We start from the raw sequence: 27864 nt of genomic DNA on the forward strand, positions 1-27864 counted from the left end.
GGAAACATGGGCTTAAGAAGAAGAAACCAATCCAAATAACTCTGACTGAAGATATATCATTTTTATACTATGAGTCAGTAATATGTCCATTTCACTGGATTTCACAAGAATTCCCATTAGCAAATAAGCATATAATACCACTGTTCATTTGTGAGGCCACTTGTAAAGCCAAGGTGCTGCTGAGTAAGTTTACGTTTAGAAAGATCAGTCAACAGGTCCTCTAGGCGATGGTAGACAAGTCACCAGTCAAAACAAGAGTCACAAGCTGCTGCTAGTTCTTTAGGTGAGAAGAATTTTACCTGCTTGCTAGAGCATTTTGTTTGTTAGTTTAAAATCATGTGGAAGGGAGTTGCTAATTTTGGTTGGCAGAACTTAGAGTAATTCGCATTCATCCGACTCAAACCCAGCCACAAGTTGCTCTGCTTGAATCTGTGAATGGTAAGACAGCGCGGAAAGGCAATATTGTCCTGAATACTGTTGTAGCTAGAATCTGTCTCCAGTGACTGGAGGGCCAAGATCATAAATCACTCGATGGATAATACCCACAAACAAATGTTATCCTTTTTCATACTGAAAGCCAGTAAGTATCATGAGCTTGGCATTAGGGATGTGTGTTATCGTAGGGTAATGTACTCTGCCTGCTCAATTTTCATAACGCAATATGCCATTATCAAGTAATGCAGTGGTGGGGCGGGCCCAAAATGGCATTCTTCACAAGTAAATGCAAGATGTCACCAAAGGTAGCACTCATTAATACTAGAAATCTGAGGGGAAGGAGTCAAAAGCCAATTTCATCTGTTATCAGACCAAGATATCTTACCTCTGGAACCTAAGTCAGCAGTGTGCTCATTTGCAGAGACCAGCTGTTACAAGGCAAGGAATTTCTTATTGCACCTTAACATTTTAAATTCATTATGCTTGTATTTTAACTTATTTTCCAAAATGTTATTTAACTGCATTGTTTTTAGTAGGACCAGTGAACATCTGGCCAGTTAACTCTTTGCTCTTTACACATATAACTACGAAATATCTAGAAGAATTTTTCTTATACAGATACTTTTCACATTTCCAAGGTCTTTGGGGCCTAAACAGCAAAGGAAGCTTTCCAAACTCAAAATAACTGGGTAAGTAAATGCCTCTTTTTGTATGATCACCCCAAGTTTTTTTTTACTAAAGCTGCTGTTTTTTCACCTCACCAGGGCCCTGACCCGAAAGTGTATTTCAAATTGGATGTACCCAATTGGAAATGGCTAACTTAACTGTAAGTCCCCAGTAGGTGGTATCCTGGATCCCAGGGTATGTAAGTTAGAGGGGTACCCCAGGGCCTGCAGCACTGGTTGTGCCACCATGGTCCCACAAATTAAAACAAGTCCCCCATAGCCCGACTTTGCCAATGAAATTATTGATAAAGCCACCACTTCCCCTGAACATGTGTGTAAGTCACCACTCTGGTAGGCCTATTGTGTCCTAAGGGCAGGGTACAACATATGACACAGGCAGGCCTCGTACTTTACACGCTCCGACAGTAAAACACGTAAACACCACTGTTTTTACGATGGGAAGACTTTGTCACCCAGTTGGCGAGTACAGGTTTACAAGCTGACCCCCCAGCTGTGCTAACTCCCGATAGGTGCAACCAAATGGGCACTAGGAGGGATCAAACAACTGGTTACATTGAGCCCGACTAGTATCTCAAGCCGAAATTAGTGTGACTTGTTGCAGTGTGCAGCTTTATCAAAGCTGATCTTTTGTTAGCTTTGAAACTCCTGTGTCTTCCTGTGCACACATGGAGTCTGTTTGATGAGACAACTTTCTGCCTTCCTAGAGAGGTGTGCCAACATCTCCCAGGAAGAACAGTGTCACCTCCCTGCTGCAGAAAGCCACTTAGATGTTAGCCCCAAAAGGCAGGATTCAAAAGGTGAAGCCACCTTTGAAGGGCAAATGTAGAACTCCAGGGGGAGGGCTGCCCCACTGTGGAGGTAGACAGGCTGGCAAGGAGAGCAGCTAGGGGAAAGCAGTTGCCAAACCAGTTTCCGAAGGAGTGTGTAGTCTTGAAGTAACCATACCCTGGGGGTCAGCAAGGGAGGTCGGAACACTGAAAGAGGGGTCTCGCCATCTTGGGAGTGGGCAGAATGGTGCATCCTGGGATAGCTGAATGCTGCACTCCACAGAAGTGGTCACCCGGTGGGAGGGAACCTGGTAGCCCATCCTGCTCGGAGGGAACTTTTGGAGCATAAAGGGAGCACCCCTGGCACCCTGACCTCAGATCTTGACTGAATTGGAAGGACCGAAGAAGGGCTGACCTGCTCCTCCAATGGGATAGTATGTGTCCTAACGGCTAGGGCAGTCGACCTCGGTGCTGGGGAACCGGCTTCGAGTCTTGGCAGGGATGCTCAACATTCTGCGATTCTGGACAAATCACTTGATGTCCCCGTGCCTCACAAAAATGAATGTGTCCATCTGTAACATAACTAGTGCTCATGTAAAGAGCTCTAAACCTTCGGGTCTAGTTCCCACTATATAAAACTCGACAAAAAAAAAGGGACCAGCAAAAAGAGGTTGCACTGACGAAGACTGCACTTGCTGCACCTAGTAGTTAGCAAAGAGAGGGACTGTGCCTTTTGTATACTGCTCAAGCAGAGGCTGTCTCCAGAGCCCAGTCAAACCAAGAGACTCCAAGGGCCAGCCCGCTGGCATCCTGTTCGCAGCACAGGGACACAACAATTGAAGAAACCTGCTGGGACAAGTTGGTAGCCGCTACCACCGCCGCTGTGCAGCACCAAGGGCCAAGACCAGACGCACAAGTTGTACCGGAGTTCACTGAACCTGGAAGTGCTGTCAGATAGTTGCTGTGACCCTCAGAAGGTGAGTTATCGTCACAGGAAAGATTGGCCTGTGACCGGGACACTGGGCTTCTGGTAGTCCAGTGGCGACTGGACTTCAGCAAGATCGGAGGACCTTGTTGGTTGTCGACCCTGCAAACAGGACTCCCTCACCATCTTCATGGAGCGAGGAATACCTACAGGAAGAGACCCGTCGACTGCATCACATCAACCGCAGCCTTGGAGCATGTTCAGCATCCTTTATCCCATGCATTAGGACCACTCCATAGGATTCCATTGCAACGTGGATAAAGCGCCTGGACCGGCTGAAGGACTGCTTCTTCTGTGAAGGTCGCTGTTCTTGAGGACCTTGCTGGTCCCCCTGGCTAGCTCCGTGCCAGAGCTCATCACCCAAGTACTTCTAACCGACCACAGTGACACTTACCAAAGTTTACATTGAAAAAGTTTGTCCAATTAGCTGATTTTGCCAAGGCTTGTTTGTGGTTGAGTAAAATTGCTTGATTTATTATTTATTGTAAAATATATATGTCCAGAACCCTCAAATGGATCTTATTCTTCTAGTATCTAAATTCTTATAAAAATATAATCTATTTTTATAAACTGGTGTTGTATTTATTGAGTGCTGTGTCAATTACTCCTTTAATTGTTTTGGTGCTGTTGAAATGCTTCACACTTACTTATTCCTCTATGTAAGCCTTGCTGCTCTGTGCCACAGCAACCCAGGATTGAGCTATGGTTTTGACAGAGGAAACTTAAGGGTCCTAAAGGGGTTGGTAAGTGTATTACACGGTGAGATCGCACAGCCAGACCACATAATACACCCCATTTCCTCAAAGACAGTCTATGGTATACGTTGTAAACATGCTCTTATGAGACAGGCGATTGTGTCTGGTGACTCACTTGCTTTGAATCTGCAACAGGGCCGCCTTTAGTAGGTGGGGAACAATACAACATCAATGTTCAGCCAAAGAAAACAGTTTTTCTCATACTGTACTTAAAATTGTGACACGGATATCGATAATTGAGGCAGGTGACAACCTATGCACCTTTTCCTCCTTCAATCATCTTGTAAAGGTAGCATGTGCATAACTTTGGTAAAACCATTTCTTTGTATTATTAACCCTTTGCGTGCGTCGGACGGCCCAGTGGGCGTATGCGGAGGACGGCCGAGGGCCGTTTTGACGGCACCCAGTCATAAATCACCCGCACCGCGGCGGAATTCGCGCCGCGATCAACGGGTTAATATTTTACACTTTGAATGGTAGTGCAGAATAAGGTATACAGAAATATGTACTTGGTTATGAAAAGGATTCATTAGTTCTGTCAACATTAGTCAGAAAATTGTGCATACATTAAAATAAATTGTCAAATATAGGCCTAGACCTCACTGCTAATCATCAAGGTACACTTCGTAAGGTCCCTAAACTCAATCATGATATTAGGTATAAAAATAATTACAATCGGATATAAATAGAAGTCCTAACTCTGTTTTAAATATTATTATTGCTTGTTTATATTTTTTCACATGTTGTGGTGAAAAAAGGATATATGAAGCTGTATCATATATTGTGGTATACGCTTACACACAAAGCTCCTGTGCATGTCAATGCAAATGATTGTACTGAAGACTAACATGCTGTTCTCATTCCTCCATAAAAAGTTTTTAAAATACGATACAAATTATTTTTATAAAACATTAAAAAAATCATAACTGAGACTTCACCAAACTTTGGTTCAAGCCTTATTGTCTTGCATATGTCTACATATGGGCATTCCTGGCTAAACAAAAGAACCGAAAGATGACACTGAACTTAACATTAACATTACATTTCCTGGCCAAAAAACAAAAAAACATATACCTTTAGAATTAGTAATTCCAACGTGAAGATCTGACATCCCATCATATCCCCTGAAAGACAAAAACTGAGATTAGATTCAATGTATAGATTTTCTTTTTAATGTAGGCATCTAAAATGGTTCTGTGTTTATATTTTACATTTATATGTACAGTTGTTTGTGAAATCATTGAAACTCTAATAAGTGAAAAAGGCCCTTTCCATCAAAATAGTTTCTTCAAACCTTTTCACCATGTGCTGCATTCACTAGGCTGATGAACCCAGCATGGTAATTGTCCTTGTTTGAGACATGTTTGTTTTTAAAAAAACTTTTAGTCAGGTTTGTTTCAACTGATTCCACCAAAACCCTTTCCTTTCTTTATAAATTTTTGAGGAACCCCTCCTGAAGTCATTACTAGCAGTGATCAATGAATTTCAACTCACATGTTATAACTATGCAGAGGACACCCAAATACTCCTTAAACTGGAAAGCCCTATAGACATTGGTAAATCAACAACAATTTTCAGTTGCCTCAGAGCCGTTGATCTGGAGATGACATGGAGCCATCTCAAATTGAATGCTTCCAAAACGGAAATACTCATGTGGCGATTGGAAAAATTATGACCCACTCAACGCCTGGCCTGATGATCTGGAAACACCACCTAAAGTATTTAAGGAAGTAAGAAATCTAAGAATTACCATAGACTCAAAACTATCAATCAATGCCCAAGTGGACAAACTAGCAAGTTGAAACTTCATTACTATAAAAACACTTCCCTGCCTGGGATTTCCACACATGGTCCAGGCTACTATCTCTCTTGTACTGTCTAAACTCGATAACTTCAATAGCCTCTACCACGGAATCATCTTTAACAACTATGAAAAGACTACAATGGATTCAGAACTCTGCTGCCAGACTACTCCTACATGTAAAGCCACAAGCCCACTCTCCCCTTCCTTGAAGGCCCTACATTGGTTACCAGTTGCCAGAAGATCCCCTTTGAAACTGCTTTGTATCACCCACAAGGCGATACATGGAACAGGGCCGCTCTTCATCAGGAATAAAATCACCAAATACATTCAACAAAGGAACCTCCACTCTAGATTAGCACCTCGCCTCAAAATCCCACCATACAAGAATAAAACAAAGGCGTCACATCCTTCACTGCTCAAGCAGCCAAACTATGGAACTCTTTACACACAAATATAAGACCCACAGATAACTATCTTATCGTCAGAAGGCTACTTAAGAGTTGGCTCTTCCCCAGATAACCACCATAATCAAACCTAGATGTACAGCATATCCCTGTGTATATAATTAAGCATATATTTGGATATTTATGTATTTAGATATGTGTATTTCTTTGTATAAATGTTTTTAATAATTATGTTTATAAATATATAGATGTTTGCTAGGTCTGCTTAACAAATATACATATTACCTATGTTTATATTATTCAATGTTTAACTTGTATATAGGCCACTGCATAAATAAGTACATTTTTATCATAACTATTTATCTACAATAGCTTAACTAATGAATTATTGAAAAGGAAAAAAACTATTTATAAAAACATAAATTAGCTTAAAGTACAACAACCCACGAAAGTCTAAATGTATTAAATACAACTTAAATCTAAATATATTACCTTCCTTATACGTATATATGTTCCATGTACATATGTATCTTTTATATATTGATTACTTTACTCCTAATTCAGCATCTACAATGTACTACCATATATCTCAACCTCTCTCAATATATCCTCTATCTCCACTCTCTGACTCATCCCAAACCTTATTCTACTACTGTCTCCAATGCACTACCCTATTTTTCACCCTAGGTAAGGTCGGCGGTCTGAACGCGGCAGTTTGCAATATAAGCTCTTCTATGAGCCTTGCAGACCGCAGCAGTCAGACCCCCGTAACATCACCCGCCAGACCAGAGTTTAACTCCTGATCCGGCAGTCGGTCACACCACGGGTTTGGTGGTCCTACAGCGGGCGGTGGAGGACTGCCATCGCTGTAGGACCACCAAACTTGTAATCAGGCCCTAAGTGTTCTGGTCATTTTTTAGATCATGCACAAAGCAAGTGAGGAATATTTTTGTCAGTGCCTAATTTATAAAATAAAAAAATAAGTGCTGGGCCCAATTGTTCTGATCAGACTCCCACACTATTGAAGGTTGGGGTGCCAAATGCGAAGACTGCATATTATTGTTTCCACCTCTTTAATTCACCACCAGACACTAACTGAGTCTTTAGTTCATTTTTACAGCTTAATTTTCAGCCCTGTTTTCTCGCTCTTGATTGAAGCCAGTTGAGAAAAGATAAAAGTGCTTGGTCCCTGAAAATGAGTGCCAGTGGGCCCCACCTGAACCACCGATTCGGAATAAGCACAGATGTTTGTGCTTTTTACACTTTGGGGGAATAGTTTACAGGATACCGAAAGGTTATCAACCGGGATTGAAAATAGTTTTGCTACTGTTACTTTTTGAAAGTCAAAGTGTTATTTTGTTATTTTATCAAGAGATAGAATGTTACACTTTATCAGTCTGAAGCTGCAAAACCTTCAATTAGCAACAAAAATCTGAGACCAGTGTGTGTTGCAGTTTACGTAAATTTTTTCCCAATTCCCAATGAAACAGTAGCTTAACTATTCTTTGTCTCGTTGTTAATGTCCTTTTTGCCATGATCTAGGCATGCACGCTTACCAAAAGTCTCCTCAACCATTGAGAAAAATATATTTTTATAGTGTAGCAAGCTATTTTCAGATGCCAGCTCAGTGCAAATGTATTGGTTTTGTCATGCAACAACATCCAGCAACTCAAATCTAGCCTTAATGAAATACAAAAATGGACATCCAATAGCAACATAACGGTCAATATGATGTATACTGAATTCCTCTTATTTTTTAATAGCCACAAGCATCCACAGACTCAAACTTCCTTGATATCGAGATGGCTTCATACCCAGCTGACAAAGTTTACAAATTCCCTTGAATTCGTCTTCAACTGAGGCATCACAACTAAGATCTCACATTCAAAGAACCAAATGTAATGACGCGCTAGGTACCTCCCTGAATCCTCAAATTTCCTTGTGACCCCTCCCACTCCCCTTAACCAGCTGTAAGCTGATCCAGCTTGCCTCTAGCATGAAAATGCCACTAAAGGCACCCCTCCCCTAGACGTGGGGGGAGCCTCTTAGGAACAGCAGGTCTGCTCTCCCTCCTAAAGAAAGTGAAACCCTTTCCTCATTGAAACCAACTTCAGAATAACTGTTCAAGACCTTGTCCTCTTCCACCAGGATGTGGCAACGTTCTGCTCAATTTCCTTACAGATGCCACACTTTCAACCCTAAAAAAGCACCCTATTACATACTGCTGCATGTCTCATCAAGGGTTTGAAGAAATTCTAATACATCACACATTAGGTCCAGAAATTACAAAGGCTGCCCCTCCAGAACCTGGTCATCTTTGAAACTGCTGCATCTCCTACAGGTTCACCAGAAGCAACATCCCAAACTAATTGGCCAATACAATAACCTTCTCAGATGGACAATGGACACCAGGGGGTTGGTCCAGGTTGCATGAAGAAGGCGATGTCGGAAAAGACGGCATCGAGGAGGTCCCAGATTTCTGTTACGTGTTTGTGGAGGGAACGCGTATTGAGAAATATGCAGTTGAGCCAGTCGGCTGCGCTTTTGGTCGGCTGGGCGGCGAGAGGAGCTGGTGTGTTGGCGTGGGCGAAGGTGTGGCTGTAGTTCCGGCAGGAGAAGGGTCCTTTGGTGATGCCAGGTAGCAGGCAGCGTGGCATCCTGTGTTGATCGCGAGGAGGGTGCAGGCGTCGTATCGGTGGAAGGTCAGAGAACCAGGGTCCGTGGCACTGCGAGCAGATGGCCTGCCTTCGGAGTGTCTGCTGCGCACACCAGCGTAGTGGCCACCATAAGCAGTGTGCAGGGGGCTGGACAGCTGGGAGGCGGGAAACATGGAAGTGAGAAGAGTCACTGGAGAGGGGTGGGGCATGGCAGTGGCAAGGGTGGCGAAGCAAGAGAGCGAAGAAAGTGCAAAAAGAAGGGCAGTCAAGCAGTAGAGCAGTGACGCTCTGCCACTAGACCACCAGGGATGAGGCGCGGGTGGAAGCCTGCGGGTGGAGGACTTTAAACTCCTCCCCAGGGTCAGCAGCACCAGCGGGGGCAGCAGCTACTCAGTGGAGCTGTGAGAGGGAAGGGAGCAGTCCAGTATTGGGTTAGCAGACTGCACCTTCAACGCGCAGCGGCCGCCAGTAACAAGTGTGCTGGGGGGCTGGACAGCTGGGAGGCGGGAAACTCAGAAGAATCACTGAAGGGGTCTGGACCATGGTGGATTGCAGAGGCAAGGGCAGAAAAGGACAGATAAAGGTAAAAAGGTAAAAGCAGAGAAAAAAGGCAAAAAGTAGAAAAAAAAGGGAGACACAGAAGGGCAGCCCAGCAGTAGAGCAGTGACTCTCTGCCACTAGACCACCAGGGATGAGGCGCAGGTGGAAGCATGCGGGTGGAGGAGATCCTCAATCTCCTCAACAGGGTCAGCAGCACCAGCTGGGATAGCAGCTACTTGGCAGAGCTGTGCGAGGCAAGGAAGTAGTCCACTGTAAGGTTACAAAACAAAACGATAGAGTGTTGAAACTTTAATTTAACCCAGATCTGTGACTGGTAGTGAATGTGTGACAATGTTCAGCGTTCCGTAAATCATATTTTAGTGTTGCTATAGTCTAGCTAAGTGGGTAGGGTATGCCCAGATGTGGGTCCCATGCTCACTGTGCCACTGTATTCAAGCTAGCCTGGCTGATGAGAGGTGATATCCAAAAATAGATCTGAGAATACTTGTTTCTGGTTCAGGGAGAACCTGACTTGGCAGTTCGGCCTGGACTGTTCTCATTGGGGGAAGGGTGAAAACTGATTTGCATATGGCTGGGTCCAAGCTGGGGTGGCATGGTGAGCAAAACAACAATGAATTTAAACAACATCTGTGACTGGGGTCAATGTTTGACAATGTTCAGCATTTCAGCCAATTATTTATTTATTTATTGCATTTGTAGCGTGCAGCAGCTACCCACAAAGGGTTTCCCGGCGCGAGAAAATGGAGCAATGTAAGTAAGGCTAGGAGGGCAGTGTTGCTACATGTTAAATAACAGGGGTTTTAAGGTTTTGCGAAAGCTCATATAGTTCACCTCGTTACGTACTGTAAAAGGCAGGGAATTCCATAGCGAGGGCCCCAGGTAGGAAAAGGACCTGCCGCCCATTCGTGCGAGCTTGATCTTGGGGATGACAACATTTTTAGAAGTGGAAGAGCGGAGGGTGCGGGCAGGGTGGTAAGGGTGGACAAGCTTTTGAAGGTATTTAGGGGCCGTACCTGCGTGGATTTTGTACATGAAACAAAGTGTTTTAAATTTGATTCGGCAATCAACCCTCAGCCAATGGAGGTCTCGAAGATATCGGGTAGTTGGAGTGGATCTAGGGATTTTGCATAGTAGCCTAGGAGCTGAATTTTGAATGACCTGTAATTTGTGAATTGATGCTTTATTTGCACCCAAATAGAGCACATTGCCATAGTCAAGCCTGGAGGTAATTAAGGTATTGACTACTGTTTTCTTAGTAGAATCAGGCAACATCCAGCAGATCTTTTTTAGCAATTTAGGGATGGCAAAACATGTGGCTGAGGTTTTTACCATCTGCTGGTGCAAATTGAGGGAGTCATCGATGATGATGCCATCATCTTTTTGTACTGCTATACAATGACAAACACCAATAATAAGGGTAACAACGGAAGGATAGAAACAATAACATACTTGTCTGTCTTAATTTATGTCTGCTAAGGAAAATAACTTATTGCTTCCGTAGTAAAACTAATAAACATGGTGATCATGTTTTTCCCTCACAATGTACCATGCCTCATGAATGTTGGAGCCCGTCAGCCCTGCTTTTGCACATTAAAGATAAAGAACACAGGACTGCTCAGCCGAACAGGCAGGTGACAACCAACACTTCATGAGCCCTGGTAGTGAAAGGAGGAAATCCGGACTACCTTACAGCAGCCACTGGTATCAAATAGAACCTAAAGAAGTAAAATCACAGATAAGAAAAGCGGGTGATATAGACTGTTTCAGTTGACATGATGCAGGCAAGGCTGGAAAATGACTTATCTATCCAACCCTGGAGGAGTTCAAAATATATGGTAATACTGCCATGTAATGTAATAAGAACAAGAACAAAAACAGATAAGGAACTATGAGCTAGATGCAGCAAAGGGTTTTGCCCATTCTGTGTCTATGGGAAAATGTGTTCATGCATATGGCCCTAAAGAACTATACATTTAACAATGCAAATGATTTATTATATATTCCCAGATGTATGTCACATGCTGTAGGTAGTGGGGTTGTTCTGCTGAAGAATCCTTTCATTGAATATTAACACCACTGTCCACATAGTGCTGTACATCATGAGACAGCCTCAATGGAAATTATTTAAGGATCGAGTGAGGTAGCAGCTGCTACCCATTGCTTGCCTTTTACGACCCCCGCTCTGAGGTGGAAAACGCAACGCCAAAACAGATAGTAGGCAGTCTTCTCAAGAGCACTGTTAACTTTCTACAGCTTCAAGGGAAATATTACACTTTCAGTTGCAGAAAATAAATAGTCATCAGTGCAGTGCATCCTCTTAAATATACTTAAAAAAATTAGATCCATTTTTTTTTATTAAAGCATAGGCATTTTCAACTCATGTTTATATTTTCTTATTGTTAATACATTAAAAAATGTGTTGCAATAAACTTATCAACTGTCTGATTCACACAAGTGCCGTACAAAACAAAGCTAACAATGATAGGGAGCAAGTCAGTAACACGCTTTCTATTCAATATATGATCCACATGAATGAATACAGATGGACAGGATAAGTAGTTTTTTTTAATCACTTTTGTGGTTATACTTGTGATTTAGCAATAAGTTTTCTCTTTGAGTCATATTCTAAGCTTCATTGATGTCAATTATATTGGTATGGGGTGGTCAAGCACATTTGGCATAACTTATTGGGATTCAGAGTCAAAGGTCATATAGCACTGAAGTCAAAGGTTATGATATATAAAACCGCAAATAATGAAGAACCACTTCGTCGGTGAAGAAAATTTTGTTTTAAAAATAAACGTGAGCCAGACAGAATACATTATATTTGATTTTATCGAAGAACGTGTGGAGATTAGATAAATGTAATAGAATATGAATGACAACACAAACAGAATCGGGATGTGTCAGGATATAGGCCCGGGAAACAAAATAAAAGTGGCCACACAAGCTAATCGGATAACTAAAAAAAAGTGGCCCATGTTTCCAAATTGTTTTGAACTTGCAAAGACACGCTGTATAAGTGTTTTGTAAGATACTGAAGACTGCACGGACTTGTGCTTGGTGCAGGCAATGTTTTTAATATCAGGGAAATCTACTATAAAAACCTGCCCAACAGACCATATAACTGGCCCACAAACAACCCAAATATGGTCCAGATTCTGACCTGTCACATCAACCTATCGGGCACTTCCTGGTTGTATTATGGGTCAGGTCGGCCCTGCACACGAATAACGGGGAGAGCTATTTACAATATGAAGAACATGGGGTGCCGTTTTCGACACAAGGGTGCAACAGTAAATATTCACACACACACAATGCGGAAACGCAAACGATTCACAGTCATACCATTGTTCAGGTATAAATAGTACTGCAATGCAACTTCCTATCTTTTAGGGATTTAGCAAGCTGTGGAAATAAGAATCAAACACATTAGGCAGAATTACCTAAGAAATGTCCCTTCGGTCGGTTTTAATAGAAAGGAAAACTTTTCTCGGTGTCCGTTGAGAAAGGGGCTGGGGATTCGCACGGGCGCGTCTTCCAGCCTTTGGGAAGCTACTGCGCTCTGCCCACAGACTGGGCAGCAGTCGGGCACGTAGGCACAGTAGATGTCCTTTTTGCAGTGCCTTAGCATGATTATCCCTTGTTCCAAATCTGCAGGTTGCATCCTTCCAGGGCTTTTTGTTGACAGCAGAGCAGCAAGGAGGAGAGTAATAACACTTCCTTTACTTCTCACTGGAAGAGAGGTTGCGCTTGTAACAGAACCGGTGTTTCTGTTGCAAGAATGCGTTCACCTGCTCCGTCCTTCAGACTGACAGCCGCGGCGACCAATCACCGCAAAGAAAACCAGCGCAAAGGTTAGCAGGGCGTGCCGGGTTTTTTAAAGAACCCATCTTTATATTATAATCGTTCCAAAAAAGCGTAGCTTGATATGCCGTAATAAATAAATGTTTTTACCCCAGAACAGAAGCCCTGCTTTCTAGTAGCACGGTGCCTAATCAACACACAAGTCAGTCTGAACTATGTTCATTAATTAGCTTAATAATATTAATATTTCCGATGAAATAGCCCATTACTGGCTTGAATGTTCAGGTGGAGTGTTACTATTGCATTTGGCCAGCTGCTCAGTCAGAATTTATGTTGGTTTCTAATTGGGCTGTAAGATTATAAAGTTATAATAAATTAGCACGTGCCGCAAAACAGCCACCTGTTGGGTGACATGCCATGAAGCGTGTCACAGGACACGACTAGCTTCTTCCCCTTCCGGCTGCGGAACCATAGACAACGAGTCACGATTCCTAGCCGGGCCTTAAGGAAAGTAGGACGCGCTGTCCCTGTGACGCACGTGACAGCAGCAGTGAATGGGCGGGGCTTGCGCACAAAGGAGTGAGAGGAACACAACACAGGAATAAAGAAACAGGAAAAGAGCTGGGGAAGGGGATTCATGCCGCACCGCATCAGACCAACACAAGCAGCAACACAACCACAATGAGCGGCATTAGGAGCAGCACGAGAGAGGTCACCTGCAGGTCAGTCTGCCAGAGGAGTAGCTGGGAGGCACAAGCGTAGCATCTGCAGAGCTCCCATAACCAGCAGCAGTCAGTGAGTGTTACTGTTAGGAAGTCAGACGGGTCACTCTTTGGGTCACGAAGCTATCTCTGCCTTGTCTGACTAGTGGAGTAGAAATTATAAGGTCATGAGAAGCATGCTGTAACCGTGAAGGGAGAGGGGTCATCGCCTATCCCCCTAAGGATGAACTCGCTGCATTGCAAGCAATGTTATCAGATTCATACCTGTCCACCGTTCAGAGTGTACCACCAAATATTGTGTTACTAGATTTTTAAAACTAGAACCCGGGACAGACCACAGACGTGAAGAGAGGAATAAATGGTGAGTGTTACAATTGGTAGAGAAACACTAGAACGACAGTCCACTTTAACATGACAAAAGAGCTAAACTGGAAAGACCCCAGACATACAAGACAGCTGGATAAAAAAAAAAAACACCTCATCAGAAGTTGTGTGCTTTGTTGTAGTTTAGAAAAAAATGAGCATCCTTAAAATACCATAAGACATATTAATCAAACCATCTCAAGTTGTTCCAAGTTACTTATAAGTAAGTCTGCCAATTTTCAATAATACTGATTATTACAGATAAATACAGGCAGAAAACAATGTGTGTATTCTGTCTGTATTTATTTTTGGAAGACGAAACATACAAAAAATGGTGTTTCTTTGGATTACTCTGATGCTGTCCTTCAATAATTCCTGATCAACAGCTGAGCAGATAGCATGGAGAGTTAAAAAACAGGACCAGATTTACTGAAATACAGGCACATGTTAACATATATTTGTATATAATTTTGATGAGTGAAAAGCCAAAGTTATTCTTGTGCTCGGGCATTGTATCTTTAATATGCCATTAAATGTGACATAAGGGGTTTAGAGACCTACCATTTACCCCAAATACATGTGGTTTGCAAGAGAGCATGCCACCATTTCTGTTTGCTAAAAGAGGCTCTGCCATTTCCCCACTGCTTTCACCTAATCAGTTGAATTATCTCTGTGATAGTGTTGTGCTTGGATTATTTCAACAGCTTGTACACTAATCTCTGTAGCCTATGTCTCTCAACATTCCATGGGTGCTCAAAACTATGCAGGTCAGGTGTTTGGCTTGAAACTCCACAGTCACAGCACACTAGTTCTAAAATTTATTCACTGGCTTCCATTAAAGAAATGCACAACTTTTAAAGCCTGTTGCTTCACAGAACTATCGAGAAAAATGGTTTGTCTTTTACAATAGATCAGTAGCCTTAGGTGCTAACCCGTGCCTTTTAATGACTCGATTGATTAGATACAAGAGATAAGGTGATTACACGAATCATATTCAGGGCTACTCCCTATAGAGCCTTATGGCCTTACATTTCGAACAAGAAAATTGAGGAGATTTTTTAAAGACTCCTTTCTACACCCATGAATTTGCATAATCTCTTCTTCCCAACAGTCTTCTTCAGTTGAACTAAGTACTGTCTCGCCACACGCCTAAAACTGGCCTTGCTTTCACCACCTAGGTTTGTAGGACTCCTGCTGATCTGCAAACCTTTATCAGCAAGTTGGAAACATATTATATGATGGTAATCTACCAGCACCCGCCATACTTGCTGTATGACAACTGGATCTGTACCACCCTTGTGGTTTGGAAATGTACTCTATTGTAATGTGTCGCCACCACTAATGCTAAGTGTTGGGCTGTAAGAAACATAAAAAAATACAGTAAAATAAGATATTATTGTTAGACCAGAAATACATAAGGCAAAATCAGAGACTGATTTTTCAGAAATGAAAATGTCCTTCGTCTTTTGAGGGACACTCTATTGAGTGCCTGAATTTCAATACCAGTACATCTTCTCTGACAAAAAGTTGCAATAGATTGCTCCAGTTAATATTTCCGACCCTTGTACTGGCTGTAAGTTGTACAGTTGTGTTATATGTTTTTGAGAGCTGCATGGCAGAGGTGAACATGAAACACATTGTCTGATGTTAGTCTAAGTATGTTTTCAGAGTAGATTTCTAATTTGAGTGCTCTAATGTTTGCACTTGTACTGGAGTGTGCGTGAATGCTACGTTCACTTTCATCGAGGTAATCTTCTACTGTCCACCCGCATTTGGTTAAAGGTGAACCCATATATTTAAAATGTCAGCAATGTTTGTGATATTCCGGGTCATTGTAGGTTAGTGAATTTTAACTTTTACACAAGCGTTCAAGAGAGTTCTCATTTGTTCTTCAGACTTTTGACCATAGTGCCAACTTTATCTAGTTGTTATGAAATGTTTGGTAGTCATCTCTCTAGTTAAAAGTTTTTACGTGTTTACAGGTAGGTGAAGTTAAATAATATGAATATTTCCTTTCAGAATATTACAACCTAAACATAGTACAGTGTGAGATGTCCGTTAAATATATTGTCTTTGTTCAAGCTGCCTTGATATTCATTTTCATGAATAAAAATGCTCTAACAAAGTCTCGTAACAAGTATCTGTTTATTAATATTTGTGTTTATGTCACAGTAGCCACATTAGCTACCAAAGGGAACTGGTCACGAGCTGACCATGTTCCGTGGGGCTGATTGGTTTCATCATTCACGTTCATCCAACTGTGTACACTGGGCTAGTTTCATCTATTGAAGTGTAGTGTCAAGTTTTCTGAGGTGTCACTATTAATGACAAAATGTCTTAATAAGATGCAAATGTTCATAATTATTTAGTTGTAGGAGGATAAGTTATACATTGTTGGATTGTACTGGTATATGTATGTAGGAGAATATCTTATATAGAACATACATATTATACATAGTTCAGTTATCAAATAAATAGAATGCTTTATACCCCAAATAAATGGTGTAGATCGTCCATTTAAATTGGCCATGGAGGCACAGATACAGGTGAAGTGGTAATGCATCTGTCTATTGCCTATTTTAAACAATAATTTGTTAAACTGATGGAGTGGAGACACTATAATGTGTATCCGCAGTTTTATGAGAAAGGAACGCCACTGGTTTCTACTGAAAGTCACATCCAGGTATTCCTGTCCATTGCAACTTGCTCTCACTGCTTTCTATATAAGGGCTTGGGTCAACAAAGCCCTGGGAGACGAAGAGACTGGGACTCCCCGTCATTGTCTGTTTAATTAAGTGTCATGCAGAGTTTGAAAGGGAAGTGTAGTGCCTCTCAAGTGTCAGTTTTGATGTATAGCCATAAGTCTTCTGCTAGATCAGGTATCTCCAATCTGTAGTAAGAGCTACTGTTAACTGCAAATCATCTTATGCTACTGATATTATTAGTGTTGTAATAGTTAGCAAGTCGGACAAGGTTGCATTAGTGGACAGCAGTAATCACGTCAGTGCATGAGACAGAGTTGCCAGTTGTAATGTAAAAAGACTTTGCCAATTTGGAATACCTTTATGTGGGTAATGCATAACAGCGTTTATGCAATGTTCCTGGCACCAAGATAATAATGTCCGTGTTACGTTTCGTTAGTGCCACGACTAATCACTGAAATATCTGCTTTAAATATATTTTGGCAATAGAACAGTTTTCCCCAAGCATCAGTGTATGAGTTTTGAAAATACACACATTGTCAACTCAAATAAACACTTTTCTATTTTGGTTTGCATCTATTAATTCAGCTGAGAAAAAACTTATCCTTTAGTAGACTGGACTGCACACAGGAGAGCTAATTTCCGGTAGACAGAGAGCTACCAGTAGCTCATGAGTTACTCGTTGGAGAATCCTGTTCTAGATTGATATCAGTGTAAAATGATGCATACTGTAAAACCTGCTATTTCAGTTTTTAGATGTCATTGATATGGTAACCCTTGGACCCTATTAATCAACTCTCACTTTGCTGTCAGAGAAAAAAAGTGCTTAAAGCTTGTGTTCAAGCTCTCCATAAGAACTCATGTCCACTTGATTAGAGACAGAGACAATATTATGTTATATATGTTTGTTTCATTCTGTATGACTGAACTTCCTTTCTTGGTCTTGCCTAGGCAGTTCTTCCGCTGTCTCTTCCAGACATGCTGTATTCAGGATGTGGTACCAAAGGGGATGATGGACGGAGCGTTTGAGCAAATCAAACACTCACCCCCAGTCAACTGATCTCGGTTTAATCCATCATATTTTTTTAGCTCACTCCACCACCCCAGTTCAGACATGGCCATATGCAAATCAGTCTGACCCTGTGCCTCATGGGAACAGTCCAGCCCGAACTGCCAAGTCATGTCTTACCTGGACCGGAAACAAGCATCCCGGGACCGGTGTCTGGCTACGCAGCCATCATCAGTTAGGCTAACTTGAATCCAGTGGCAAAGTGAGCAAGGGACCCACGTCTGGGCATACCCTGCCAACTTAGGGCAGGGTATGCCCAGACGTGGGTCCCGTGCTCACTACGCCACTGGAGTCAAGCTATCCTGGCTGATGACGGCTGATAGCCAGAAACCGGTCCTAGGATGCTTGATTCCGGTCGAGGGAAGACATGGCTTGGCAGTTCGGGCCTGGACTGTTCCCATGAGGCACAGGGTTAAGACTGATTTGCATATGGCCATGTCGGAACTGGGGTGGCGAGCAAAATAACGACGGCTTAAACCCAGATCTGTGACTGGGGTGAATGTTTTGCCAATGTGCAACATTCCGTCCATTAACTTGTGTGTTTTGCTATTTGCCCTATGTGGGACGGGTATGCCCAGACGTGGGTCCCGTGCTCACTACGCCACTGGAGTCAAGCTATCCTGGCTGATGGCGGCTGATTGCCAGAAACCGGTCCTATGATGCTTGATTCCGGTCTAGGGAAGACATGGCATGGCAGTTCGGGCTGGACTATTCCCTTGAGGCACAGGGTCAAGACTGATTTGCATATGGCCATGTCTGGGGTGGCGTGGTGAGCAAAATACCGATGGATTAAACCCAGATCTGTGACTGGGGGTGAATGTTTTGCCACATGTGCAACATTCCGTCCATCATCTTGTGCGTTTTGTATTCAGGATGTGGGCATAAACTTCTGGCCACTTTCCGCCCATCTTTTTTTAATTGGCTCCTCTCTCTGTCCTTTGTAAAGGGTGGCTTTTTATTGGTCAATAGGCTTAGTTGTCCCTCCTTGGTACTGCCTTGTCTCTTCTTGTAACTTCCCATGGGGGATGCCAATAATCCAACAAATGCAAGACCGATTGCATTTCCAATACAATAGGTCTCGCATTTGTTAAAGTTAGATCTGTTGGCATTGAAAATGACAATGTTTTTAACTTTTGCTTTTTTATACCATCGGCAATAGCGCTATGCAAATATAATAACTCCACTGCAAATTTAAAAAACAAAAGTAAAAAACATAATATTTTCAACACCAACAGCTCTAACTTTAACAAATGCGAGGCCTATTGCATTGAAAATGCTTGTTCTATTTTGTGTAAAGATATACGTGGCCAAGGATTCACAGAACAGTGGTTGTTTGAGAATGGACTTCTTGATTTGGTGACTCGTTGTATAGTCTATGACAAGCTCTTGCTAGTAGATGTGATGCAAGAGAGGTTATTTTTACTGCCATTCGATATCTTCCTGCACATGTTGCAGAATAAAAGTGGATACTCTTTGCAGCAAACCTAACTAAGTGGTTTGCGATATCTGGCATTCAAATAGGAGGTTTTTAAGTTAAGAGTGGAGCACCACTAAGTCCTGTTTGTGGAAGGGGGTTGTAAATAAATACAATCCAGCAGCAATTAAAGGACGTTTGGGTTATGCGAGGCTTTGTGGCCATTAGGAAAAATGTGTTAGCTTTTATTAAGATGATCACAAATAGAAGATCTGATGTAAAATTCTCACTCTGTCAGGGCAGTTGCTTTAATTATTACATTGTGAAATGAACAGGTGAAAAATGTAGTGTTGCCACCCCCAACACTATCAGTTCGATATGGTATGCTTCTACCTAACCTATTTAAAGGAGAAATGTTCAATGTTCTTGCATTTGAATTCACAGACTTTATATTATAAATTTAATCAAAACGAAGGGCTACAAATGAGATCCAGGCAACAGTTTTTCTCCGCTTGAAATATCTTTTGAAGCCTTTAGCTTTGGTGATCATCCCCACTTTCATGTCAGCAACAGTATATTGACTTAACTCATGGTGACAGTCTTGTCTTCTGGCCCAGTGTATTAGATAAGAAAGCTTAGTCAAATTAACATGACAGCTGCATTAATCTGTGTGCATCAAGCCGGTTTCCTCTTCCGATACTATTAATGTACCTAAGATGGCTAATGTGTCTGTTGTAGAGCACTGCGTGTAATCTCTAGGTCAAAAGTTTGAATCCTATTAACAGGTCATTGTGGACTCATTCTTCTGTTTCTGAGAACCAACTGTAATCTAAATTTCGCAAGGTGTAATCCTGGTACAGTTGCTCAGGCAAATCTGTTTGTGTTCTATGCGATGTGCATGGCCATTATTAGTATGTTTGTTTACCTAGGTCTACATCCATTTTACATAAATTGCATTCAGGAGTTATTTTCTGTGATTCCTTTGATGCAGCACATATCTCACCAATTGCTTCTTTTAAGAAGAAATTCAAGTAATTTTCCTGCTTGTATTTCAGACAGCTTGAGAAAGTGTACCTCTTTCATGACTCTGGCTGTCTCTTGGTCCTTGTGTGAATTGCAGCAGAGTGTATCATGGAAGGGCTGTGAGAGCATCCAGCTGTACTTCTGCTAGTGGGATTCCTCACTCCTAGCCATGACACTACGGCAAATACAACTGACCAAGGCTGTCCATTCATAGTCGTCAAATGTAGTTGTTCAAGAACGTGCTGGAGCCCTGTCGCTTTTAAGTCTCTGTTAAATCCCCTGGCAGCCAGCAACCTTAAATTAGGATCTTGCATGGCCATGATTTTAGGCATTTGGAGTCGGGCCCAGCTTCCCCGGTCCAATTAAAACCAATATTAGTTACTGTATTCCTTTTGTATTTTAGTATTTGATCCTTTCCGTTGTTGTAGCAGCTACGCTTTTTATCATTTTAATAAACAATAATGTGGTGTACAATTGTCATCAGTCTTGTGTAGGTTTGAACTAGTCCTGGCTGTTTGACAGATCGTGACTTTGATCAAAACAAAAGCAGACCAGCTCTCTCCTCAACAGCTTATTTCTGTAAACAATTCCAACTAATCTCTCACAATGAGCATTCTTACCCCCTCCTCTTCCTATCACTTGTCCTCTATTATATCCGCTTCCTTTTTCATTTCCTTCACTTTCTTCCTCATCTTCTTTCTCTTCTTTGTCCTCATCCTCTTCTCCCCCTCCTCTTCTCCATGTTCTTTTTCCTTGTCGTTTTGTTCCTCCTTTATTCTGTTTTTAACCTTCATTTCTTCTGACCATTGCATCTATCATTATCTACTTCATCTTACAATTTTTTTCTGCTCAGCCTCCTATTTATCCTCCTCTTCCTTTTCTTCACAATCTTCATCTCTTTCTCCTTCTTCTTCATCAAAATGCTTTTCCTTTCTAAAGCGAAATCTTAAAAGTTGACGACAGTAGTAGATTTTAATGTTTGCAATGAAAGATGGAATACCTGTTGTGAATGTGTTGTATTTGAAACTAATTGTGTAGGTGGCAACCCCTTTAAAAGTGTGTCACTGACCCAAGACATGGTGTACTAAACTGTTCCACAAATTAGTGGTTTCCAGGTACTCTTAAGGCAAAACATGTATGTGAAAATAAGCAGTTTTTGCTGCAAATTGTTTACAAGATCAAACTGTCTCCAGCATTGATTGCATTTGGCTTTTTTAATGACAGCATTTTTATTAAACAGTTGCCGGGTGTGTGTCTGCCTGTCTGCTTGTCACACCTTCTCTCGGTTGTTCTTGTTATTATTTGGGCAGTTATTGTGACTACATCCTGCATCGTTAGAGTCCTTTGATAAATAAGGACACATGGTCTTTCTATTTATATCCGCAGATATTTTATGCATGGTGTGTGCAGAGAAGGGAACAGGTGTTTGTTTTCACATGACCTAACTACAAGCAAGCCCTCCACCATCTGTAAATTCTACCAGAAGGGTCAATGTGCTTATGGGACACGTTGCAGGTAATGGTTTCAACGCTTTAATTCAATTGTATTTATTAATTTTACGCAACAAAACATGCTGCAGACTTGACACAGACTGGTGGGGTTGAGGAGGGAAGGAATTTGACCTGTTTTTTTGCTATATTAGTCTACAGTATACTCAGTGCACATGTGGTTCAGAGAATATTAATTCTCTACAGGAATTGATGTAGAACACCTAGGATTATACATGTTTTCTGTTATTTACAACTATTTCTTACTGTCATGTAAGTAACTTTATGTAAGAAAAATAATCCCACTGAATAGCAAACTGGATTGAATTTTACCCTATAAACCCTATAAAAAAACAGTTAGTTTGATTTAATATTTACATTATAATCCTAGCACTGTAATGTTGAGCACAGCTGGTTTGGCTCTTCCTCACTAATTTCTGCTGAGACTCATGTGGCCAACGGTGAGCAAGATGGGGTGTCCTGGGTGTTTGCTGTTCCATTGCATCAGTAGGTTAGTCTCCTTTCTGCCTTGCTGAAAAATGCTCAGCTATCGGACAGCAACCACCACAGCAGCCTGCCTAACCCCCTCCGACGAGGCACCAGTGGCAATATGCAACATGTTTTCTTGAAAATCCAATTCTATTTAGATACATATCACCATTAAAGCAGCAGTCTGTAGCTAATTTGAGAAATCATGTTTTGGCAATTTATGATTACATCGGTGTAAAACTGCTTCCAGAATTATTTGAGCTGGTTTGTGAAGAGCATACCACCAATTTGAAGGCAGTGAGGTCAGGTATTACTGCAAGTCACTCAGTTGAACATCCTCAAAAGGCTGAATCGTAACCATCTCAAGCAGATATCTTCAGCAGGTGCCCATAATTAACCGCACTGGTAGCAAGGCGTATTTTAGACAGTGTGACTCCCCACAGTGACCACCTCAGTGAACTGGTCTCAGGCATGTGGGGTGGCCTCTGGAAAGAGTTGAGATAATGTGATAAAGCTATTGAAGGGATAAGGGAAGAAGATAGAACTAAAAAGTGAGTGAAAATGTGAATTTGGTCACTGCCACATGACTGGAGGTTTCCCGCTTGCTGGACTGTCCACAGTGGAGGGGGTTAGCACTAACCAACATATGTATGGGTGACCGTGAAAGATATAGTGTTCCCAGGTTGGGTTATTAGTTTCTTAAATTCCCAAAAAATATTGAGCTAGTGACTTTTAAAACGTGCACTCCCTTCTAGCACAATGCACTTTCTTTTGACCTGCTCCTCAGTCTTCCTGTGAGAGAAATCAGCAACTCCTTTTTGATGGAAGTTTGTTTACATCTTGCTAAGTGATAAGGAAGTTCGGGTGGGTTAATAGGCTTCCGTTTCTTGAATGGGTTCTTTCACATAACATTTTCAGTAGCAGCTCAAATTGGTTACATCTGAAATATAACCTGTATTCTTGCCCAGTGCTCTTCCTTCGGATAACACGATATGTGCCATAATTGGTAGATTATTTTGCACTGAAAGTTTCTTTTTGCATCATGAAGATAGAAAATAACTTGGAGTGGGGTTAATGGATTACTGTGTGCTTATTAGGTACCCTCTCATGCAAATACCTGAGGGACTGAAGGAATGAGAACATGCCCCTGCATTAATAAATTGTGGTAGGAGCTATGCTTTCTGATCCAACATTTTAATAGAAGTTTATTCAGTCACTTATTTATTGAACCAGACAAAGCACTTGGTGCAGATCTCTGCAAACTCGTTTAGTTTTTCACTTGGAATTCACTCTGATGAAGCTCCCAGAAAAAGACACAGGATTGTGTCTTGGCAGCTGTCAGTGGTTAGAAGGTCTCTGCCAAAATGTCTGAACTTGTAAAGAGTAATCATTCCGTGCTTTGTTTGCAGACGCTGGTAGAAGGTGATTACCTTTCAAAATACATCTCTGTAGGGGAAGCTGAATAATTTTTCCATAGGCCGTAATTTAAGGTCATCTATCATCACCTGGAAAATCATTAGACTGAAATTATTTTTATTCCCATATTGCCATTGAATTTCTCTCTGATCACTCCACTGCTCACAAAGATAATGCATATTTTGCATTTCCCATTTTGAACACAATGAAAGTAATGTATGTCGGAAATGGAACTGCGGAAGATAACCTGGTTCGGGCAGACTTAAGCGGCATGGACATGCTGGAATAGCTGCTCTCCCAGGAGGTCTGGCAAAAGGACTGGGTAGGCTCAAGCGAGTAGCCAAGCTAATTTGGTTTCAATATATGCAACCCAGACATGCACCAGCCCCTTATGCACCGCAGCTGGCACTTTGAAGCATACCAGCTGTGAAAATTCTGCAAGGGGTCCATGAGCCTTCTCCATGGCGAGGAGCTGAGCTCCCCCACCTGGGCTGCAGAAATTCTATGGGTTTGGAGCAGGCATTTTTCATGCGCGCAATGCAATTCTGACAGCGATCGGGGGCACCTAGGCACCAGGGTAGACCAAGTCACCACTGCCTGGACTTACAGTGCTTCTTAACACAATGGCTAGGCCATCAGGCATTTTCCATACTGTACTTGGCACTACGAGGCGGTGCAAGGAATTTTTAACCCAGGGCAAACCCAAATGAGATGATTGCCTAGGTATAGTATTTAACACTAAGCAATGGACCATGGCCCAGGAATGAGTGAAGCGAGTTTCGTGCAATGTCAATCTAAAATCATCCATATTAACTACTTGGCTCAAACGTACCTTACACTGCACCGCCTGTAAAAAAAAAAAAAAAAAAAAAAGTTCAGTTGGTGTCCCAAGCATGATTGAGATGTGGTCACACAGATGCTATGTTTATCCATATGTTATGGGAATGCCCGCCGCTGATGCGCCCATGGATCCAGGTGACGGAACATGTGTCAACAGTGATCGATGTCCAATTACCACCGGACCCACTCCTTTGACTCTTGGGGATCACAAAGCGCACTAAACATTACCTAAAGTTGGTCGCTCTAGTACTGGTCCTTTTAAGGGGCTTAATTGCAATGATCTGGAAGGCCCCTCACCCACCCACGATCAGAAGCTGGCTTCAGGTGACTCATGAATAGGCTCTGGCTGAAGTGGACGCCATGATACATGATCGTAGACTGAAGGGGGAGGGCGAGCTGCTACGATGTGGGATACCTCTGTTCTCAGGATGTTCGACAGCCTAAATCCGATTTCTCCCTAAGCTGACCGGATTGTACCACTCTGTACCCCACTCCTTTACAATCACATGCTGACCAGACACCAATGAGGGACCCTGCTCTCTTCGGGATGCATTCCACAAAGGTTCATCCCTCCCTCCCCCTTGGTGCGACCATTTGCCTATACATCCCCCATGTTTGTAGTATGCTCCTGCCCATCACGTTCAAACAATTCCAATTAGCTACACATGGCTGCACCAGCCAGAGGGTTTCAAAAGTTACTGTTTGGTTTTATTTTATGATTCACACTTTGGCTTCTCCTCTGCAAGGCAGGATACACTATTCTGGTCTGGGTTAGCATCCTATTCTCTCACTACATCCTGCGGCCCCCTCCGTATTATTGTATAAACTGCTACCTGAATATTGTCAATAAATACATATTGGAATGCAACTTTCCGTCCAGTTTATTAACAAGTGTATTGTTGTATCCTGTGCACCATGTGGAGGTTTTTGACTTAATGCAATTATAAAAGCAAAAATGAATATGATATGTAGAACTCTGTTGCTTCTGTCACTGCCTTAAATTAACAGCAAAACAAACAAGTTACTCAAATCGCATTAATGCAAATCGTTCTACCTATGGTTTCCATTAAACATAAATGTATGATACTGAATGATCAGTTAATGAAACTGGACAAATTGTTGTGCGTCTGTAAACCGACCAAGGCTTGGCCTCCTACTTAGAGAAATTGGAAGCTCTAGCTCAATACTACAGTATATTCTAGCTAGCAGTAGCTAGTGGAAATCAGAATATAGAACATACAATTGCTTACTTGAAAATTTGTAAAGTCCTAAAAACCTGTAACGGACCTTTTTATTGACTGCAACTGATTTCAGTAACTCTGGTGATTCCAAACCTTCTCAAATTATGTTACCATGTAACAGATTGGCAAGATAACCATCTGTCTTTGGAAGTGAAAAAGTTAACAACACTGAGTGTTCTAGCATGCTAAAAAGACAAAAACCTACTGATTAATGACCGAGTCCATAACGCTGTCAAATGATGCAATCTACACTAAAAATATATACAGGAAAATAATGATGTCACATGATGAAATCTACACTAAAAATATATGCAGGAAAATCTGAGAAAGCTAATGAAATCATGCAGGTAAAAATAGAGCAAACAAATTGGCTTCAGTGTTACAGTGTATACTGAAGAGCATCTGGCAGATGGACTCAGAAAAATTATATTTTGCTTTCTGTGCTGTACATATAAAATCAACTATTTATCTCTAGGGTGTCAAGGTCAATAAAGTGATTAGGACTATCGGTGACTATACCCTTTGAGCTCACCAGTCAACTCATCTCTCATTCTTAAAACTTTTATTCCTCAAAACATTTCTGGCCCATCACAATCTATTAATATGGGAAATATTGTGAGTCTTGTCTGTACCGCTCTGGAGCAGCTTCATTATCACCGTTTGGATAGGTGAAGGGGGTGGTACTCATTTTATTGCTTCCATAAAAACGTTTAACCTGCTACTGGTAATGACGTAACACAAGATTCTGAGGCAATTGCAAGTGAAAGGTTGGTAGGTATAGCTGTTACAACTTCATGAGTGTCCACAGAGAATTGCTAACTTTCCTGTTTTACTTATGAAGTGGTATGGAATTGCCAGCAATCTGACAGAGGTCTTAAAAGTGGATCTCCCGCACCTACAACAGCATTCGGTTTGTATACTAAATTGTACCGTTACTTCAACTTTATCCATTCACATCTAGTGGGAGTGACACACAATGGTGGCTGATGCTCCCAATTATGGCGATGGAACAAAACAAGGAGGCAAAATGTATATATACTACTGTCCAAAGAACCAAATGGTGACCTCCTGTGTATCACAATTTTGATTTCACTCGAGAGCTATATTTACTCTCTAGCAAAAATTAAAGGATAACCGTGGGATAAAACAGGTGTGTCCCTGTTTCTGGACTTTAAGTATGAAGTGGGTTTTACTCTTCAATATCCACTCGCCTCCATCCACAGTGTGGTGGGAGATGAGCAACTTATCTACATTAGCATAAACTCTGTCAAATCTGTGAGGTAGTGAAGTGAAAGATGCATACACATTCCTTTCATGCTTTGCTTCCATGTGTCTATTGTGTGCTTTGCCACATCTCCTCAAATTTCTGACCAAAATATGTTAAGCACTGTTTTGTCCCTTTTTCAGTGTAGTGTAGGTCCTATTTTCCCTATAGGCTCTGCGCATTGAAATAACATAAGCAGCAGTTTAGACGTAGGACTGAGGTCATCTAGGTCTCTACTGACTATGTTAGACTTAATTAGGTTTGCCAGCTAGCTCAAAGGTCACTAGAAACTTTCTCGAGTAAACAAGGAGGTGTTAACTTCCCTGAATAGACAAGAAGGGATTAGCTTCTGACAACCGCATAAACATGACAACTTTGCTCCCTCAGAATAAAGAGTATATCTCGAGAGTCGTGTGAAAACAATAGACAACTATTTCACTCAGTCAATCGTGCATGCTTAGTCTCACCAGAGTGCAGAAAAATAGAGAGACGGGCGTTTTCGATAAAAGTTGTTATTTATTGAGCAGTCTTCTTTCTCATGCAAGAGAAATGAATTGCCACAGTTGCAATACTTATCATGAAGTAAAGTGCGTACAGTAAAAGGAGTATTATGAAATAATACTGTAAAAGCATTGATATGGTTTCTTAGCCATATGATGCTTTAAAACGGATAAAATATATACATACTTAAAAACATTGACTTACGTACTCAACTGGTGCTTTTAATATACGCCTACACCGGTGTACATGACCTAAGCCTAATACGTGGGAAGGAGTAAGTAAGTTGCAGTTTAAGTTAAGTTGGTTTTTGCCAAGAATCTGAATCAAGAAATCTCTTAAGGTTTTAGTCAGCTCCGTACCTTGGTTATAGAATGAAGGAGGTCTTGTATCTCGTGTCTCAGGACTCGATCTCCCAGCAACCCGCAAGGGTGACTGGAAACACCGGAGCTGGATTTCTCGGCAGGAGAAAAGA

The 27864-nt window shown here is 41.7% G+C and overlaps 2 protein-coding genes across 2 annotated transcripts in view; one reads left to right on the forward strand and one right to left on the reverse strand.

Annotated features, from left to right (window-relative positions):
* MKRN2OS (MKRN2 opposite strand) overlaps positions 1–12860 on the reverse strand; it is a 32202-nt gene extending 19342 nt beyond the window's left edge. The window contains exons 1-2 of the mRNA XM_078661421.1: positions 12501–12860; positions 4703–4752 (exon numbers count right to left, since the gene is read on the reverse strand). Coding sequence (XP_078517547.1) covers positions 4703–4752; positions 12501–12721 — 271 coding nt within the window. The 5' untranslated portion in view covers positions 12722–12860. The remainder of the gene's footprint in view (positions 1–4702; positions 4753–12500) is intronic.
* A 545-nt stretch (positions 12861–13405) lies between these two features.
* Positions 13406–27864, forward strand: part of MKRN2 (makorin ring finger protein 2) — a 153603-nt gene continuing 139144 nt past the window's right edge. The window contains exons 1-2 of the mRNA XM_078661423.1: positions 13406–13583; positions 21541–21669. Coding sequence (XP_078517549.1) covers positions 13543–13583; positions 21541–21669 — 170 coding nt within the window. The 5' untranslated portion in view covers positions 13406–13542. The remainder of the gene's footprint in view (positions 13584–21540; positions 21670–27864) is intronic.

This window comes from Lissotriton helveticus, chromosome 9 (genome assembly GCF_964261635.1).
Source record: "Lissotriton helveticus chromosome 9, aLisHel1.1, whole genome shotgun sequence".
Classification (NCBI taxonomy): domain Eukaryota; kingdom Metazoa; phylum Chordata; class Amphibia; order Caudata; family Salamandridae; genus Lissotriton; species Lissotriton helveticus.